Source organism: Neophocaena asiaeorientalis, unplaced genomic scaffold (assembly GCF_003031525.2).
Source record: "Neophocaena asiaeorientalis asiaeorientalis breed wild unplaced genomic scaffold, Neophocaena_asiaeorientalis_V1.1 scaffold479, whole genome shotgun sequence".
In the NCBI taxonomy this organism is placed as follows: domain Eukaryota; kingdom Metazoa; phylum Chordata; class Mammalia; order Artiodactyla; family Phocoenidae; genus Neophocaena; species Neophocaena asiaeorientalis.
The window spans coordinates 373,308-390,911 of NW_020173774.1; the positions used below are offsets into that span (position 1 = coordinate 373,308).

General features: G+C 40.5%; 1 protein-coding gene across 1 annotated transcript; it reads left to right on the top strand.

Annotated features, from left to right (window-relative positions):
- The first annotated feature begins 1,280 nt into the window (after nt 1-1,280).
- Nucleotides 1,281-16,968, top strand: LOC112404007 (nicotinamide N-methyltransferase). The gene is made up of 3 exons (XM_024751804.1): nt 1,281-1,544; nt 2,536-2,743; nt 16,267-16,968. Exons 1-3 carry the CDS (start codon nt 1,391-1,393, stop codon nt 16,697-16,699), a joined length of 795 nt encoding a protein of 264 aa, XP_024607572.1. The 5' UTR covers nt 1,281-1,390; the 3' UTR covers nt 16,700-16,968.
- Nucleotides 16,969-17,604: the final 636 nt, after the last annotated feature.

Sequence of the window (17,604 nt, forward strand, 5' to 3'; positions counted from 1 at the left end):
GAGGAGGAGGAGGAGGAGGAGGAGGAGGAGGAGGAGGAAAGAAGAGGAAGAGGAAGAGGAAAGAAGAGGAGGAGGAGGAAGAAGAAGATGATGAAGAAAATGAAGAAAGAGAGAGAGATTAGCTGCCTAATGATTTTTTTGGTCCATGAGACCCAGTTGGATACCCTGCAATTTATTTCCATTATAGTCTCCTATTAATAATTCCCTGAGCTTCTTTGTGTGAGTCTCTTTGCCTTGTAACCAAATGGGCCCTTACTAAGTCATCACCCATGGAATACCATGCATTTGCTGCAATTGCATTTGGTACAATATGACAACAGTCAACTAATCGCTCAGTGTTTTGAACACCTGTTAGGTAGACCCCCCAGTGATGTGCAGTAGGGGTTATAAAGAGAACTGAGCCATGGTCCTTGACCTAAAGGAGGTGGGTTTTTAGTGCATCATACATGTAAAATTTAGTTTGGGAAGTAAAATTGACACAGGCAAAACCAGGAACAAATACATGACACCACAAAATCAAGTGCTTGGCTAGTTGAACTAATTCTAAGGGCGGTATGAGTTCAGAATTGGGAATTTAAGGAATTCTTTAAGGAAGTACGGGGCTTAAAGTTCACTTTGAAAGAACTGTCAGGATATGGATTGCCAAGAAAGAGTGGGGGGCTGGGGAGGAGGTGCTTTCCAGTTGCTGAGAAATGGCACTGGGGAGGATGGTGAAGCTGCAGACTACAGAGAGGGGATGAAGGGGTGTGTAGAGTACAAGGAGAGAGTTAATTGATCTCGTTTTTAAAAATTGCTATTTTACTCTCTTTCCAGACTTCATCTGAGATTCCTTCTTTAGCCAACATACCTTAGCCCTGAGCACATTTCCTCTCCTCATCTTTCCCTTTTTCCTTTTTCTTTTCTTTTCTTTCTTAAGTTGTTTAAACTTAAACCATTATTTGTGACTCTCTTTCCTGGGAGAATCACTGCAAGAAGAATGATGGTGCCATGGGAAGGTGACCCATCTGTCTGAACCTAGAGGTTCTTCTATGAGTTAAATAACTTCCCTGGTGAGCCCAGGTGAGTCTTCTTGTCTCTAGTCCCTTGCAGCTGAACTTCACCCCTTGGCTGAGCATTGCATACAGCTCATAGCCCTCCCCCTTCCCCTTCCCCCTTCTTTTAGGCTCCCTTCCCCAGGAATTTCATCACTTCCTAGAACTGCCAAAACATTTTTGGTATATTTCTCTCAGTTAGTGTTTAACTAAACATCTACCTTTAAGGGATGGGCTGAACTGATGGGAGAAATATTGATAGCCAGAGACTCAAGAAGACAATTTCTGCAGGGTGCCTCCCTGGCTTCTGGAGGGGCGAGAAGGAGGGCAGTGGACTGTTGGCACAGGAGTGAGACACAATGGAATCTGGCTTCACCTCCAAGGACACTTATCTGAGCCATTTTGACCCTCAGGCTTACCTAGAAAAATATTATAGCTTTGGGTCCAGACACTCTGCAGAAAAACAGATTCTTAGGCATCTTCTGAAAAATCTTTTCAAGATATTTTGCCTAGGTAAGTTTGTCTGTTGTCTGTGTGTCTCCCCTCCAAATGTGAGTCATAGAGAGAGAGTCTCAGGGCATGACTCTTGTGTCTAATCATTGTTATTTGACAGCCCTTTTGGCATCACCCATTCATTTAACTAGGATAAAAACTAACATTGGGGTGGATACTTTACAGTTTACAAAGTGCTTTTATATCCATTATCTCCTTTGGCCCTGCAAGAGGGTAATCTAAAAACTGGAGTTCTGTCCTTGATTCTACATTGATTTGCTAAGTCACTAGCCAGAGATTTCACTTAAGAAATGGAGATTCTAGGGACTTCCCTGATGGTCCAGTGGTTTAAGACTTTGCCTTCCAATGCAGGGGGTGCGGGTTTGATCCCTGATTGGGGAGCTAAGATCCCACATGTCTCATGGCCAAAAAACCAAAAACATAAAACAGAAGCAATATTGTAACTAATTCAATAAAGACTTTAGAAATGGTCCACATCAAAAAATAATAATAATTAAAAAAAAGAAATGGAGATTCTAGTAATTATTCTATTCCTAACTCAAAGGCATGTTGTGAATGTGCATGAGATAAAGACCTCCCATGAAGGGAGGATGCTTTTTGAAGAACTGGATGTGTTTTGGAGAAAGACATTATAAAAACTCAATTTTTAAAAAATTTTAACTTTCTCTCAAAGCATTCCTTAATAGTTTTTACATTATCTGTGTGGCAGTCTTTCTGGATCAGGGGTCTGTACACCAGATGCAGATCTTTTTTTCCCTCCTCCTAGAGCTAAAAATATACCAGCAACATGCTCTACCCTTGAATGGGGAATGGAAAGTAAAAAATGTTTTAAAAAGAGACATTGAGGGAAGAGGGGTGACTAGAGAGATGGTCTGTCTTTGGGGCTCTCCTTGGGGCTCCCCAGCATAGTCCTGGCAAACAGAGTGCAAATCAGCTCTATCTGCCACCATATTATGCCTGACCCCCTTCCTCATTCCCTCCTGTAAACCAGATGGTGTGAAGGGAGACCTCCTGATCGACATTGGCTCTGGCCCCACCATCTATCAGCTCCTCTCTGCCTGTGAATCCTTCAAGGAGATCATCGCCACTGACTATACTGATCGGAACCTGCAGGAGCTGGAGAAGTGGCTGAAGAAGGAGCCAGGGGCCTTTGACTGGTCCTCAGTGGTGACCTATGTGTGTGAGCTTGAAGGGAACAGGTAGAGAAACTCGGGTCTTCTTCCTGGCTCTCTTAGGGTACCTGTGCGCCAGTTCATTTCAGAACCAAAAATTATCCTTAGAGTCCAAGTTGAAAAGCAAAGGAAACAGAGAGAGAGGGACCAAAGAGAAATCCAAATGGAGAAAGAGAGAGCTAGAGAGAGAGAACGAGAGTGAAGCACATGCGTGTTGTGTGCACGCGCACGCATGTGCGTGCGTGTGTGTGTGTGTGTGTGTGTGTATGTGCACCAGAACTGCAGAAGACATAGCTGAAAAAACTGAAGAGTTGGTTACTGAGCCAAGATGAGTGGTCACAAAACCTTTCCAGGCCTGTGTATGGATGCAGTGTGCAGGCCAGATACTGTAGGACCTTGTTTTAGGAAAACTTCAAGTAAGAGGCCAAACCAGCTCCTCGCTAGAAGGTTTCAGGTCAGGGCTTGCCGCCCTAGTGACACTCTGTTGCTAGCCGTCCAAATGCATAGATCTCTGCTGTGAAAGTGGCTAATGCCGACACCACCAGATATAACAAAAATCTGCCTAGGTTTTTAAACTGAGATTAGCAGCATAAAGGAATTATTTGAAAAGAATTTGTTACTCACCATCCATAAAATTAGGGCTTTATATATTGACAACTAATGATCAAAATCTTATAGTACCCTATCTATAAGTAAATTTAAGCAAACAAAGTTTGTTTAAATTACTAATTTCTCTCCATGCAAGAAATTGGCAATAGACTACCAGCCAGAGGGGAAGAGTCGAGCACTTCACTTTGTTATTCCCTTGTCCCATTCTACAACCCAGCTGACCATCAGTGCCTGGAGCATCATGGCTTTGCTGCTATGAATATTGACAAGACCCCAGAGACTCCTTTGTAAATGGCACAAAAAGACCACTTTTGTGTTCTAGTGTTTAGCAGAGGAGGTCCCTTTTCTCCTAGAGCTCACATCAGGGAAGGCAGGCACATACCAAATCATTTAGGGCCTTCAAGGCCAAGTTAATGCTTGTGGACTTCAAGTGTAACAAGAAGACATCAGACGTATAACTAGGAGAGTGATGTGACCCAACTTACATTTAGAAAGATCTCTCTGGCTATTGTGTAGAGAATCGATTGGAGGTTTAGAGAACAAGAGATGCAGAAGGGAGAGATGATGGTGGCTTGGACTAGGTGATGGAGAGAGACAGAAGGTTTTAAGATGAATTTTTGAGAGAGAATGAATAAGAGTTGGTAGTGACTGGTTAGTGGGAATGAGGAAAGGGAAGTATCAAGGATGACTCCCATGTTCCTGAACTCGAACAACAGGGGGATTGAGGTACCATGCCTGAATCCCAAGTATGAATATAAAATCATGTGTTCTCAACATGTCGCTCAGGAGTATGCCTACCTCCATGTTCTTCTGGAGTGATTGATGGTCAATTCATTTTTCTATACTTGCACTTATATTTGATTCTCATCTATTTACCAACTTTTGTTTATTCCTGAGTCAAGTTCTCTTCTGAAAATTTCTCTAAAGTCTGCTTCTATTTCTTTAACCCTCCCATTTTCTTTTAAAGGTCTGCTGGCTTCAGCTTATTAGGAGTATTCTAAACTGTATATTCATTTTCTTACATACTGTTGCTACATTGTCTTATTGGTAGTAAATGTGGATTGTCAAATCTAAGTTATCAAGATGACTCATTGGTGGTACAATTCCTTATAGTACAGAAGTATGAATAAACTAGAAGTTTTACCTTGTGTTCCCAATTAAACTTTTTGGTATTATGCTGAGTCACTAAACTTCCACTGCGTTTTTTGGTCTTTTATTCCCTTTACCAGGGATAGTAAGTATTGAAATCAGAGAGTTTGAGTCCTCCAACTTTGTTCTTTGCAAGATATTTTGGCAAATTTAGTGCCATTACTTTTAGAATAAATTTGTACATTTCTTCAAAAAAAGTTTACTGAGGGCTTCCCTGGGGGCGCAGTGGTTGAGAGTCCGCCTGCCGATGCAGGGGACACCGGTTTGTGCCGCGGTCTGGGAAGATCCCACGTGCCGCAGAGCGACTGGGCCCGTGAACCATGGCCGCTGAGCCTGCGCGTCCGGAGCCTGTGCTCCGCAACGGGAGAGGCCACAACAGTGAGAGGCCCGCGTACCGCAAAAAAAAAAAAAAAGTTTACTGAGATTTTTATTGTAATTTCTTTGAATTTACAAATCAATTTAGGAGAATGTATATATTGCATCTCCAGTCCATGAACATGGTTTATCTCTACACTTAGTTAGGACTTCAGTTTCTCTCAGTTCTCATATTTTGCATATATTTTGTTAAAATGTCTCTGTGTTTCATGTTTTTTAATGCTACTGTTGATTGTACCTTTTAAATTTCAATTTCATTTTATTAGTTTCATCTGCTAGTATATAGATGTACAATTGATTTTTTGTTTATTAGATCTTGCTGACTTCATTAATTTCATATTTTATTTTATTTTTTATATTGAAATATAGTTGATTTACAATACCTGTGTTGGTTTCAGTTGTACAGCAAAGTGATTCATTTAACATATATATGTATATATCTATATTCTTTTTTCTATTCTTTTCCATTATAGTTTATTACAAAATATTGCACTAATTAATTTTAATCATTTTTGGTAGATTCCATAGTACTTTCTATGTACATTCTTATATGATATACAAATAAAAATACTTTTACTTCTTCTATTTCAACTTTATGCCTTTATTTTTTATGCCCTATTACATTGACTAGGACCACCAAAACAATGTTGAACAAAAATGATAAGAACAGACATTTGTGCTTTTTTCCATATCTAAGGAAAAAATGTTCAATGATTCATCATTAAGAATGACATTATTTATAGATTTTTCATAGAAATTCTTTATCAGACTAAGTTCCCTTGTATTTCTAGTTTCTTGGGGGGTTTTAATCAAATGTTAAAATTTGTCAAAAAATTTTTTTGCATTTACTGAGTTGGTCATGTGATGTTTCTCCATATTCTGAGAACATGAATTATGTTGGATGATTTTTGGTATTTAAACCAAACTGGCATAAACCTCTTGGTCATGAAGTAGTAATCTTTTTATGTATTACTGGATGTGATTTGCCAATATATTTTTAAGGATTTTTGCATCTATATTTATGAGGGATATTGAGCTATAAATATGTTTTCTTGTTATATGCTTGGCAGATTTTGATATCTGCATGATGTTAATTCATATAATAATTTGGAAGTGTTTCTTCCTCCCCTAATTTTTGAAGGAGTTTGTATTATTTCTTCCTTAAATGACTGATAGAATTCACCAATGAAGCTACCTGAACATGAAGGTTTCTTCCTGTGTGAGGAAGTTTTTTATTAAGAAGAGTATTCCTTTAATGACTATTTGGATTGTCTATTTCTTCTTTTGTCTGTTTTGATAAGTACTATTTTTCAAGGAATTTGTCCTTTACATCTCGGTTGTCAACTTTATTGTCATAAAGTTTTTTTTACAATATCCCTTTATTACTCTTTTAATGTCTGTAGGATCTTTGGTGATTGTCCCTCTTTCATTCTAAAATTGGCAATTTGTCTTATTTTTTAATCTTGATTGATCTTGTTAGAGATTGATACATTTTATTACTCTTTTCAAAGAACCAGCTCTTGGCTTTGTTGATTTTCTCAGTTGTCCATTGTGTATTCCATTGATTTCTACTCCTATTTTTCTTATTTTCTGTCTTTCACTTACTTTAGCTTTAATATGCTCTTCTTTTTCTAGCTTCTTGAGATAGAAGTTTAGGTCATTTATTCTCACACTTTCCTTCAGCACTCTTTTAGCTGCATCCCATGATTTTTGATGTGTCATATTTTTGTTATTATCCAATTCAGCATATATTCTAATTTTCTTTGTGATTTCTTCTTTGACCATAAATTATTTGTAATTGTGTTGCTTAATTTCCAAAGTTGTTGGGATTTTTTTTCTAGATATTGTTACTGGTTTGCAATTAAATTTCATTGTAGTCAGAGTTTTATTTTGTGACCCAGCATATGATCTATTTGGTGAATCTTCTATGTGCTCTACATTGAAAAGAATGTATATTGTCCAGTTGTTGGTGTCATTTTTATAAATATTAATTCAGTCAGGTAGATTGATGATATTGTTCAAATTCTCTACATGATTTTTTGTTTACTTATTCTATCAATTACTGGGAGAGAGAGATGTTAAAAATCTCAAATTATGATTGTGGATTCATCTCTTGCTCCTCATAATTCTGTCAATATTTGCTTCATGCATTTTGAAGCTTTGTTATCAGCAGCATACACTTTTAGGGTTGTTATGTCTTCTTGATGAATTGACTATTTTATCATTATATCTCCCTTTACCTCCAGTAATACACTTTGTTTTGAAGTCAACTTTGATATTAATATGGCCACACCAGCCTTCTTATTCTTGTTGATGGCATAAAGGTGGTAGGGGCCTCTAAGATGGTCCCCACTAATCTTCACTTCATGTATTCATGCTCTTGCTTAATTCTCTCCCCATGAATATCCATTGGATTTAATGACTGGATTCTAACAAATATGGTGCTGTAGAGTGATGGGACATCAATTCTGAGATTAGGATACAAAGAGACTACAGCTTCCCTATTGGGTGCTGTCTCTTATGCTCACTCACTTGTCCTAAGGAGTGAGTTTGGAAGCAAATTTACCCCCAGGTGGGCCTTCAGATGACACTGGACAACTCTGAGAGTGGCCAACGCTGCAGTCTCATGAGGGACCTTGCACCAGAGACACTCAGCTAATCTGTATCCAAGTATCTGACCTGCAGAAACTGTGAGATGAATGTTTGTCATTTTAAATTGTTAAGTTTGGGCATAATTTATTATGTAACAATAGATAAATAATATACATGGTATAGCTTTTTCTACCCTTTTGTTTTCAACCTGTCCATGTTTTTATATTTAAAATGACTTTTTTTCAAATAACATGTAGTAGGTCTTGCTTTTCAATCCAACCTGACAATTTCTACCTTTTAACTGGATTGTTTACTCAATTTACATTTAATGTAATCAGTGATATTGTATGGCTGAGTCTAAATCTACCATCTTGGTATATATTTTCTATTTATCCCATCTGTTTGGTGTTCATTTGTACCTTTGTCCTGCTTCTTGTTGGTGAATGAAATATTTTTTGTTTTTCCATTTATATAGTATAATTATACACATTTTTAGTATGACTTTATCTCTTCTATTGACTTCTATCTCCTCTGTTGACCTCTTTTGTGTTGTGTGTGTGTGTGCGTGTGCATGATTTTTCTATAAATTACATAATATATTTGCAACATCTCATGAACAATCTAAGATATTACAACAGTGTAATTCCTTTAACCCACTCTCCTGCCCCTTATACTCTTGTTGTCATATATTTATTCTGTATAAACTATAACACTATAATACACTGCTATAATTTTTGCTTTAAGCAGTCAGTAGTGCTTTTATTTGCTTTATTGTTTTATTTTTAATTTTGGTTAAGAAAACACACATCATAAAATGTATCACCTTAATTCTTTAAGTGTACAGTTTCGTAGTTTTAAGTATATTCACATCAGTCAGTAGTATTTTCAATAAATATATATAAACTCTTCTGTGTTTATCCACAAATCTGTCCTGTCTAGTATTCTTCACTCCTTTCTGCAGATCTAGGCTTCTATCTGACATCATTTCCCTTCATCTGGAGAACTTCTTTTAGTGTTTTTGTATAATGTATTTCTGTTGGAGACAAATTCTCTCAGCTTATCAATATCAGGCAAGAATCAATAATTCTTTTCTTCCTCGTAATAGGAGGAATTTAACAATTTTTGACACCCGAAGTCCTTCTGACATCTTCCTTCTCAAAATTTATTGTTAAACTTTGAGATTTTAAATTCAAATATTGTAATTTAGAGTATTTTAATATTTTCTTTGAACATCATATGCTCTCAGTTTGTAATCATATTTGCAACTATGTGGATGTATTTTATGCTCATTTTATATGATTTTTTTAGTTGTTGAGTTTTTAATTCCGATTCATGTCATAGTCAACCGAGTAAGTCTTTGGACCCTTTTCAAGAAGAACACAAAAGTGACATATTTTCTACACCCATGAATATTGGGAAGGTATTTTTGGTGCCCTTACTCATGAGCAACATTGTAAAATTGTTTAATATTGCTTAAACATTGCTCCACGTTTTCCCCCCGCATTAAGTAAGAAATCAAGAGAGGCTATTTTCACATGCTATTTTAACCTGTAAACCCCTTACTTAGAATTTTATGCTGGCTAGAGCCTTCAAACGTCAGATATGTTCTTCAAGATAACAATAATTTCAAACTTTTAAATGGACTATGTGATTTCACAGAATGAAACTGACATTAACTAGAAGAAAACTGTAGTGATGAGGATTTAGACAATATTCAAAATTATTAAATAAGGAATTTCCCAGGACCTATAGAATATCAGGGAAAGTTTATCAAAACGTTCTTAGTCGTTGTCAGAGAGCACATCTTTCCAAGGACCAAATCATGCGTCAAGAGGCTTTTAGAACTCTGCTCTCAATTTCCCTAGCTATCACGAACCTTTCCATCTTATTCAGAAATGAACCCTTAACATCTAGCAGGATACTGAAAGCATTACTTATCTCAAGCGAGAATTGTCAGCTCGTAACAATTGTTCCTGAGACACTGTCCCTTCCCAATCACTCTGTCAGACTAAGGAACTGTATTTTTGGCGGTAAAATTCTGCATTCTCACCCTTATCCTTCTGCTAGATCCTGTGGCTTCAACTGTTTTGAGAATGATAGTGATCCCATTCAACTAATGTCTTTCTTGCATCTTCAAGTTCCTCTATCAACCCATAACCTATTTCCCCTGAGATTATTTCTTCTTTATCTGAAGCTATTTCTTATGCTGACTGCTTCCAAAGACAATTTGAGCTGTCTACTCTTCCTCCTGTTCCTCTGGAGTGTGACTCAGACATTTAGATACCACTCATTTTTACAATTATCCGAAAAGTTGTAAGACACTGGTACTAAATTCTTGTCTCACACTATACATATTCATCAAGTCAAATACTAAGATATAACTAACTACTCAAGAACGAACCAAGGAAAATGAGCATCACCTTAAGAAATCCTAGAAACAGCATTAATTTACCTCTGGCACCTGGAACCTGGAACACGTTGCCTTGTGGTCCACAGATGAGCATCTTCCGTATCATCTGGGAACTTATTAGGAATGCAGACTCTCAGGCCTACCTACAGAATCAGAGTCTGCATTTTAACAAGATCTGCAGGGGACCGTATGCATTTTACAGTTTGAGAAGCACTGGTGTTTGGAAGGGAGCTCCCCAACAGGTATGTCAGGACACGCTGGTGGGGATGTGTTAGAGGTGTGCTCTGCAGGTTCTCCTCAGCCCTCAGCCCTTGGGGCAGCCTGGAGGGGTCTGGGGAGGTTGGAGCCCCTCCTGGTTGCCTCTACAGACAGCAGCTCCTCCACTTACCTCCGTGTACCTGACAGGAGAAAACTTGAGCACCTGTAGAGGTGGCGGTTCTCTGAAATAAACACTTTCCTTACAAAGATTTTCATATCTATTGAAAAATACGTTGTCTAGGGCCCCCAATAGACATACCTGTGCCAAACTTGTTCTGTGAACTAGTGAACTGCCTCTATCCCAAAGCATCCCTGTATTCCCAAGTCTTGTAAAAGATTGATATTCTTTCTCAGACTCGCCATCTTGGTGGTCATGATGATTGTCTCAGGGATGACTAGGAAAAGTTTTGCCTTTTACAAGGATGCCTTTCTCTTGAGCACGGGCTCTCACTGCATTATCTCTTGGAGGAAATTAACAGGACGAAAAACCTTCAACTGTCCATTTCTTCAAATGGTAAACATTTCTATTCCTGTGTGTCAAAGCATCTCAAACTTAATGTGCCCAAAATAGAGCTATGATCTTCCCCAAATCTGCTTTATTTCTGGTATTCTTATCTCCTTGAATGGTACCATCATATAATTAATTGGAGAAGCCAGAAACCTGGAAGTCAGTCCTGTCATCTCCCTGTCAGTCATATTTCATGACCAGCAGCAAGTTCTGTCTCACTTCCTGAGTTCCTCTTAAACCAGTATATTTCTTCCAGTATTTTCCATGCAAGCTGTTTTCTTGGTCCAAGCTACCAACCTCTCCTTCCTAACTGGCCTCCCACCTCCATTCTTGTCCCAAATTGATTACCTCAAAGTATAAATCTGATCATATCACTCCTTTCCTTAGTACCCCCTTAATATCTCCCCATGGCTTTTAGGATAAAAAGCAAAATTCTTAACATCCACGAAGCCTTGTCTAGTCTGGCACCTGTCTTGTGGTCCCCAGACTAGCAGCTTCCATGTCAACGGGTGAGAGCTTACCTTTTTGCCTCCCATTCTGCCATGCCCTGCTTTGTTTTCTGAGGTTCAGCCACACTGGTCTTCTCCTCTCCATGTTTCTTCCCACCAAAGGGCCTTTGCTCTTGCTATTTCCTCTTACTGGAGTATCCTCCTCCCTCCCTACTCTCTTTGGTCCAGTTCACTCCTACTTATTTATCCTCTGTTTCTCTGCTCACCTGACTCCTTTCTGGAGGAGCTATCCCTGATGCTTCTACACTGAGTCAAGCTCCTAGTATTCTTCTCTTAGTGCCATGTGCCCCTCCTGCCTGGCATTCATCACAGCTTTAATGTTTCAGTTTTGTGGATGATCATTGGATTATGTCTTCCTCCCACACCAGACTGTAATCTCCATGAGGATAGGATTTGTTTCTCATTGACCCACCTTAGGTCTCCACTGCCTGGTGCTTTTCCTGGCACACAATAGAAGGTCAAAAAATATTTATAAAAGAAGTGACTACATGCATTTTGCTTTCCAGATGCTGCCTCCTAGCGTCACTCAGTTGTGGCCTGTATTGAAGGTTCCACAGTGATGAGTCCTTTTGCTCTTACAATTCTCACGTTGACATCCAAGCTTATTCAGCTTTTCATTTCTTTTACACGTCTTGATGGTTTTCCCTCAAGAGGGCCTGCTGGAACCTCTGGGGATGGGGCTTGGGGAGGTAAGTGGAATGGAAAAAACATGTCCAGGGGATTCTGATTCACCACCCGCCTTGCAGCATCAGGGCAGGAAGATCCTGCTTTAAATCTCAGGATAACTACCTAGGGTCTGGACAGACAATCTTATGAAGTGTTCTTCCCAGGAGTCCCATTCTATCCTTTCCTCCCCCTCTCCCTCCCCAGTTCCTTCAGGCTTTTATAGACAACATATTTACAGAGGATGTGGCTCCTTTTTTTTTTGGCATATTGATTCCTTTGAAAGGCTAGATCTTTAGAGCTAGAGAAATGGCCACACGGTGGTTAGCTTTCTGTAAAACTGCATAACATTTTTCTGGTGTGTATTTATTCCCTACCCCTTGAGCTAAACATGAAGCTGAGTGATAATTGCCTGTGTCTCCAGGTGAGTCCATTTCATTGCAGGTGTATCACAGGCCCCGAGGAGCCCTGAGGTGTAATCTTTACATGGCTGCCTCGGCAACTGAGTTCACCAGTGTTTGTAGTGCGTCCGAAGACAAGCAGGTATCCACGACAGTGGATGTTTCTAACAAATTTCCCTCTCAAATTGGCACCTTCTCTGCCAGCTTTCCAGATTTCACAGTGTGTCTCACAGTTTGGGAACAATTTCCATCATCATCTAACTGGCAAATACTAGTTCTGTGGCAACTTGTGTTTTTAAAATAGCTTCATACACAGTAGGGCCCAGAGGTCCAACCGGCCTCTGACGTAATCACTTAAATACACATTAACATAATGTTCCCAAGAGACAGCATCACCTCTGGACACGTTCAAAAGAACACTACATTGTCACTTGTTTAGCTTTTTGTATACACATAAGTTATCCATAGGTGAGGATAGGTTATTTGAATTTTTTCTATTCTAGATTAATTTACCTCTTCAAAGCCATGTTTCACACAGACTTTCATAATGTTGAATTATTATTTTTTATTCTTGAAATGATCTGTCAAATTATGCATGCTCTGTCAGGCGGGGTGGTAGCTTTGTAACTGATTTCCCTATTTTTAGAACAACTAACCCTCCTGGTTTGTCCAGGACTGAGACGGGTTCCCAGGACATGGGATTTTCAGTGCAAAAACCAGAAAAGTGCAGACCACTGGGACAAATTTGTCACCCTACTACCATTTCTACCCCAAGAAGGGGAACAGGTAGACCCAGTCAAAGGAAATTATCATTCCCTGTATCTCCCAGTTTATTGGTCAGTAGGAATTCCCTGAAAGTAATATCTTGCAAAGCTTTCTTCTCTCTTTCTCTCTTTTTTTTTTTTTTTTTTTTTAAAAAAGCAGGCCCAGCGGCCATGGCTCATGGGCCCAACCACTCCGCGGCATGTGGGATCTTCCCGGACCGGGGCAAGAACCCATGTCCCCTGCATCGGCAGGCAGACTGTCAACCACTGCACCACCAGGGAAGCCCTCTCTTTTATTTTTTTAATATTTTGGTTGGCATTTTTTAAAAAAATTATTTATTTATTTATTGGCTGCACTGGGTCTTCGTTGCTGCGAGCGGGCTTTCTCTAATTGTGGCGAGCAGGGGCTACTCTTCGTTGCAGTGCGCGGGCTTCTCATTGCAGTGGCTTCACTTGTTGCGGAGCACCGGCTCCAGGCGCGCAGGCTTCAGTAGTTGTGGCTCACGGACTCTAGAGCACAGGCTCAGTAGTTGTGGTGCACAGGCTCAGTAGTTGTGGCACGTGAACTCTAGAGCACAGACTCAGTAGTTGTGGCGCACGGGCTTAGTTTCTTCGCGGCATGTGGGATCTTCCCAGACCAGGGATCAGACCCGTGTCCCCTGCGTTGGCAGGCGGATTCTTAACCACTGCGCCAGCGGGCAAGTCCCCTCTCTCTCTCTTTTAATAGAACAGCTTTATTGAGATAAAATTCACATAACATATGATTCACCCATGTAAAGGGTGCCATTCAGTAGTTCTTAGTATGTTCACAGAATTGTGTGATTTTAGAACATTTCATAACTCCTCAAAGAAACCCTATACCCATAAGCAATCATTCTCCTTTCCCCCAGTCCTCTCAGCCCCTAGCAACCACTGGTCTGCTTTCGGTCTCTACAGATTTGTCTTTTCTAGGTATTTCATAAAAATGGAAACATATACTATGTGGTCTTTTGTGTCTGGCTTCTGTCACTGAGCAACATGTTCTCAAGGTTCTTCCATGTTGTAGCCTGTGTCAGTCGTTCGTTCCTTTTTATTACTGAATAATATTCCATTGTATGGATAGACCACATTTTATTTATCTATTCATAATTTGTTGGACATTTGGGTTGTTTCCATCTTTTGGCTATTATGAATAATGCTGCTATAAATGCTCATGGACAAGATTTTATGTGGACACATGTTTTCATTTCTCTTGGGTATAATCCTATGATTAGAATTCCTGGGTCATAGAGTCTGCCGTACAGAGTGAAATAAGTCAGAAAGAGAAAAACAAATACCGTATGCTAACACATATATATGGAATCTAAGTAAAAAAAATGGTTATGAAGAACCTAGGAGTAAGACAAGAATAAAGACACAGACGTAGAGAATGGACTTGAGGACACGGGGAGGGGGAAGGGTAAGCTGGGACGAAGTGAGAGAGTGACATTGACATATATACACTACCAAATGTAAAATAGATAGCTAGTGGGAAGCAGCCCCATAGCACAGGGAGATCAGCTGGGTGCTTTGTGACCACCTAGAGGGATGGGATAGGGAGGGTGGGAGGGAGACGCAAGAGGGAGGAGATTTGGGGATATATGTGTATGTATAGCTGATTCACTTTGTTATAAAGCAGAAACTAACACACCATTGTAAAGCAATTATACACCAATAAAGATGTTAAAAAAATAAACAAAACAGAATTCCTAGGTCATGTTAAATCTCTATGTTAAAACTTTTTTTGGGGGGGGGCGGGGGGAACTTCCAGACTGTTTTCCAAAGTAGCTGGACCATTTTACCATCTCACCAACAGAGTATGTAGGTTCCAGTTTCTCCATGTCCTTGCCAACACTTAGTTATTATCTGTCTTTTTTATTGTAATCATCCTAGTTGGTGCGAAGTGGTATCTCATGGTTTGATTTTCATTTCTCTGATGTCAGCGATATTGAGCATCTTTTCTTATGCTTATTAAGCTTCTTAAATGGAAAATTATAGCACAATTAAAGGATGTTTGTAAATAACTGATTATACACACTAGGCTTTAGATTTTAACTAAGTATTTAAATAGGATGCCCACAGCTAATTGCTATTATCTCAAATCATTCTACCTGGAGGTAAATCTCCAAGTTTTCTTTAAATCATCAACTTTTCCTCATGACCAGAAATGGTCCCAGTATAAATCTCTCTCGTTTGCTCTGATGTTGGGCCATCCTCCGTTCTCTCTATCAAGCATCGTTGCCTGAGTGGCTGTCTTCTCTGGAGCCAGTGACTGTGTGTTTCTTGCACATAAGCCTGGATTTGTAACCCTGGTGCTTTGTTGATTAACTTCCTCAAAGTGTTGGATACTCAATCATCACTCGTACTATTTGGACTCAGTGGCCTTCTGGGCACTTTATACACTCAGCGGTTCCTCTCTTTGTCTTAACTCTCTGATTTTCTGCTACTTCTTTTCCTTTGTCTGTTCCCTTTCTCCAGTTTCTCTTGCTTACTCTATGTGTTTATTTAATTTTGTTCATTGGTTAGTTTGTTCCTTTATTCCTCCACTAATAAATTCCAAAAGGACCTGAGGCACTGGATTCCATCTCCTGCCCTTGCCTTTTCTCCTGTCATTAACGAATTTTCTCTCAAGAAACCCCATTGATTTGGCAGAAAAGGATAGGATTCCTGGCAAGGCTACCAAGAAAACTATCTCCATCAGGAAACATACTCCCTATCTGCAATATCTTTTGGAGCCTGAGCATGGAAACAAGGAGTTTTCATCTTTCTAGAAAGGCCCTGGCCACAGCTGTGTGACATGATCAACAGTTTCTACGAATGTCTATGGATGACCTCCTATTGATCAGCAGCTACTACAAAGATACCATTTCTGCATTTAAACCATTATTACTTGATATATGTGGCCAAACAGTCACCACCTTACAGTTTGGCAGAGGAAACAAGGGTAATAATAATTAATAATAATAACAACAATAGTAAATGATCCAGGCACTGTTCTAACAGTAGAAGAATTTCCTGGGGGCAGTCCGCTGTAGAAGCAGGCAACCAGGTATTTTTATTATCATTTCCATATTATTATTTACTTTGTAAAAAGATTTAACCCAGCACAAGGTAATATGGTCACCTTCAGATACCAAAATGGTCCCTCATTTCTACTTCATCTGTTTTTACAACAGGGATGGCCCTAAGGCTTTACCCTTTGGGACAACACTGCCATTTTCATTCCTGACCTAAGAGATCTGGGGTTCCCATGAGTGGGGTAGCCAGTGATCTTTGTCGGTTTGCGTGTTTCAGAGTCAAGGGGCCAGAGAAGGAGGAGAAGTTGAGGCGGGCGATCAAGCAGGTCCTGAAGTGTGACGTGACTCAGAGCTGGCCGCTGGGGGCTGTCCCACTGCCCCCGGCCGACTGCCTGCTCAGCACGCTGTGCCTGGACGCCGCCTGCCCGGACCTCCCTGCCTACCGCACGGCCCTCAGGAACCTCGGCAGCCTGCTGAAGCCGGGGGGCTTCCTGGTGCTCGTGGATGCTCTGAAGAGCAGCTACTACATGATCGGCGAGCAGAGGTTCTCCAGCCTCTGCCTGGGCCAGGAGGCAGTGGAGGCTGCCGTGAGGGAGGCCGGCTACACCATTGAACAGTTTGAAGTGATTTCCCAAAGTTATTCTTCCAACATGGCCAACAATGAAGGGCTTTTCTCCCTGGTGGGGCGGAAGCTGAGCACATCTGTGTGATACCTTGGGATCACCATTAAAGCAATTCCTCTGGCTTACCCAGTTGACTTCAATCCTTGGTTCTAACTGCCATGGTCATTATTCTGAGTAGAGGTTAATGGCTGGGGCCCAATGGTTCATCTAGGGCAGGGTTGGAGTGGTCAGTCTGCCTAGGAACCATTGGTTGACCACCTACTCTGTGCTCCCCAGATGTGCTGGTGTTATGAGGACTCCAACACGACAAATGGGCATGTCTAGTCTTCACTGCCTATGATTACAAAAGAATACCTCATTTTCCTTGAATATCCCAGTTATGATGGCTTAAGCCCACACATGACTACAGAGAAGTGTCTGCAGTTATTCACTCCCCATTTCCTTGAGGCCCTGATGCCTTCTTCTCTCCCAGGAACAGGCTTCCCCTGTCCTTCACTTCTTGCCTTCTCCGGGGACCGTGTCCTCCTCTGGGGTCTACTGGTGTTACCACCACCCAGAGTCAGAGAACAGCTGTCACTTTTGCCTCTTGGTCTCAAGAATGGGGTAGGCCTTTCTTTTACTTCCCTCAACACACCTGAGCCAAGGCTGTGACTTTTATACCCGAAGAGAAGTTTAGGAGTTAGCAAGAGAGAAAAGAGACCCTGTCTTGCAGATGCTATTAGAAACAAGTATCTTTGGGAATTCCCTGGTGGTCCAGTGGTGAGGACTCCACGCTTTCACTGCTGAGGGCCTGGATTCAATCCCTGGTCAGGGAACTAAGATCCCACAAGGCACGCTGTGCGGCCAAAAAAGAACAAAAGAAAGAAAGAAACAAGTATCTCAGAGCCCACATCCGTAGAGGGTCCTGGAAGGTAGCCTGTTGGTATAGCTTTTGGCCAAGCATCTATTTATCTACTTGGAGTTAGCATACCTCCATATGACACGGCCACCCT

Bases quoted from the DNA above. Each gene is read 5' to 3' on its own strand.
- LOC112404007 (XM_024751804.1), top strand. From the start codon at position 1,391: ATGGAATCTGGCTTCACCTCCAAGGACACTTATCTGAGCCATTTTGAC. The intron at 1,545-2,535 runs GTAAGTTTGTCT...CCTGTAAACCAG, and splicing joins TTTCAAGATATTTTGCCTAG to ATGGTGTGAAGGGAGACCTC. The intron at 2,744-16,266 runs GTAGAGAAACTC...TGCGTGTTTCAG, and splicing joins TGTGAGCTTGAAGGGAACAG to AGTCAAGGGGCCAGAGAAGG.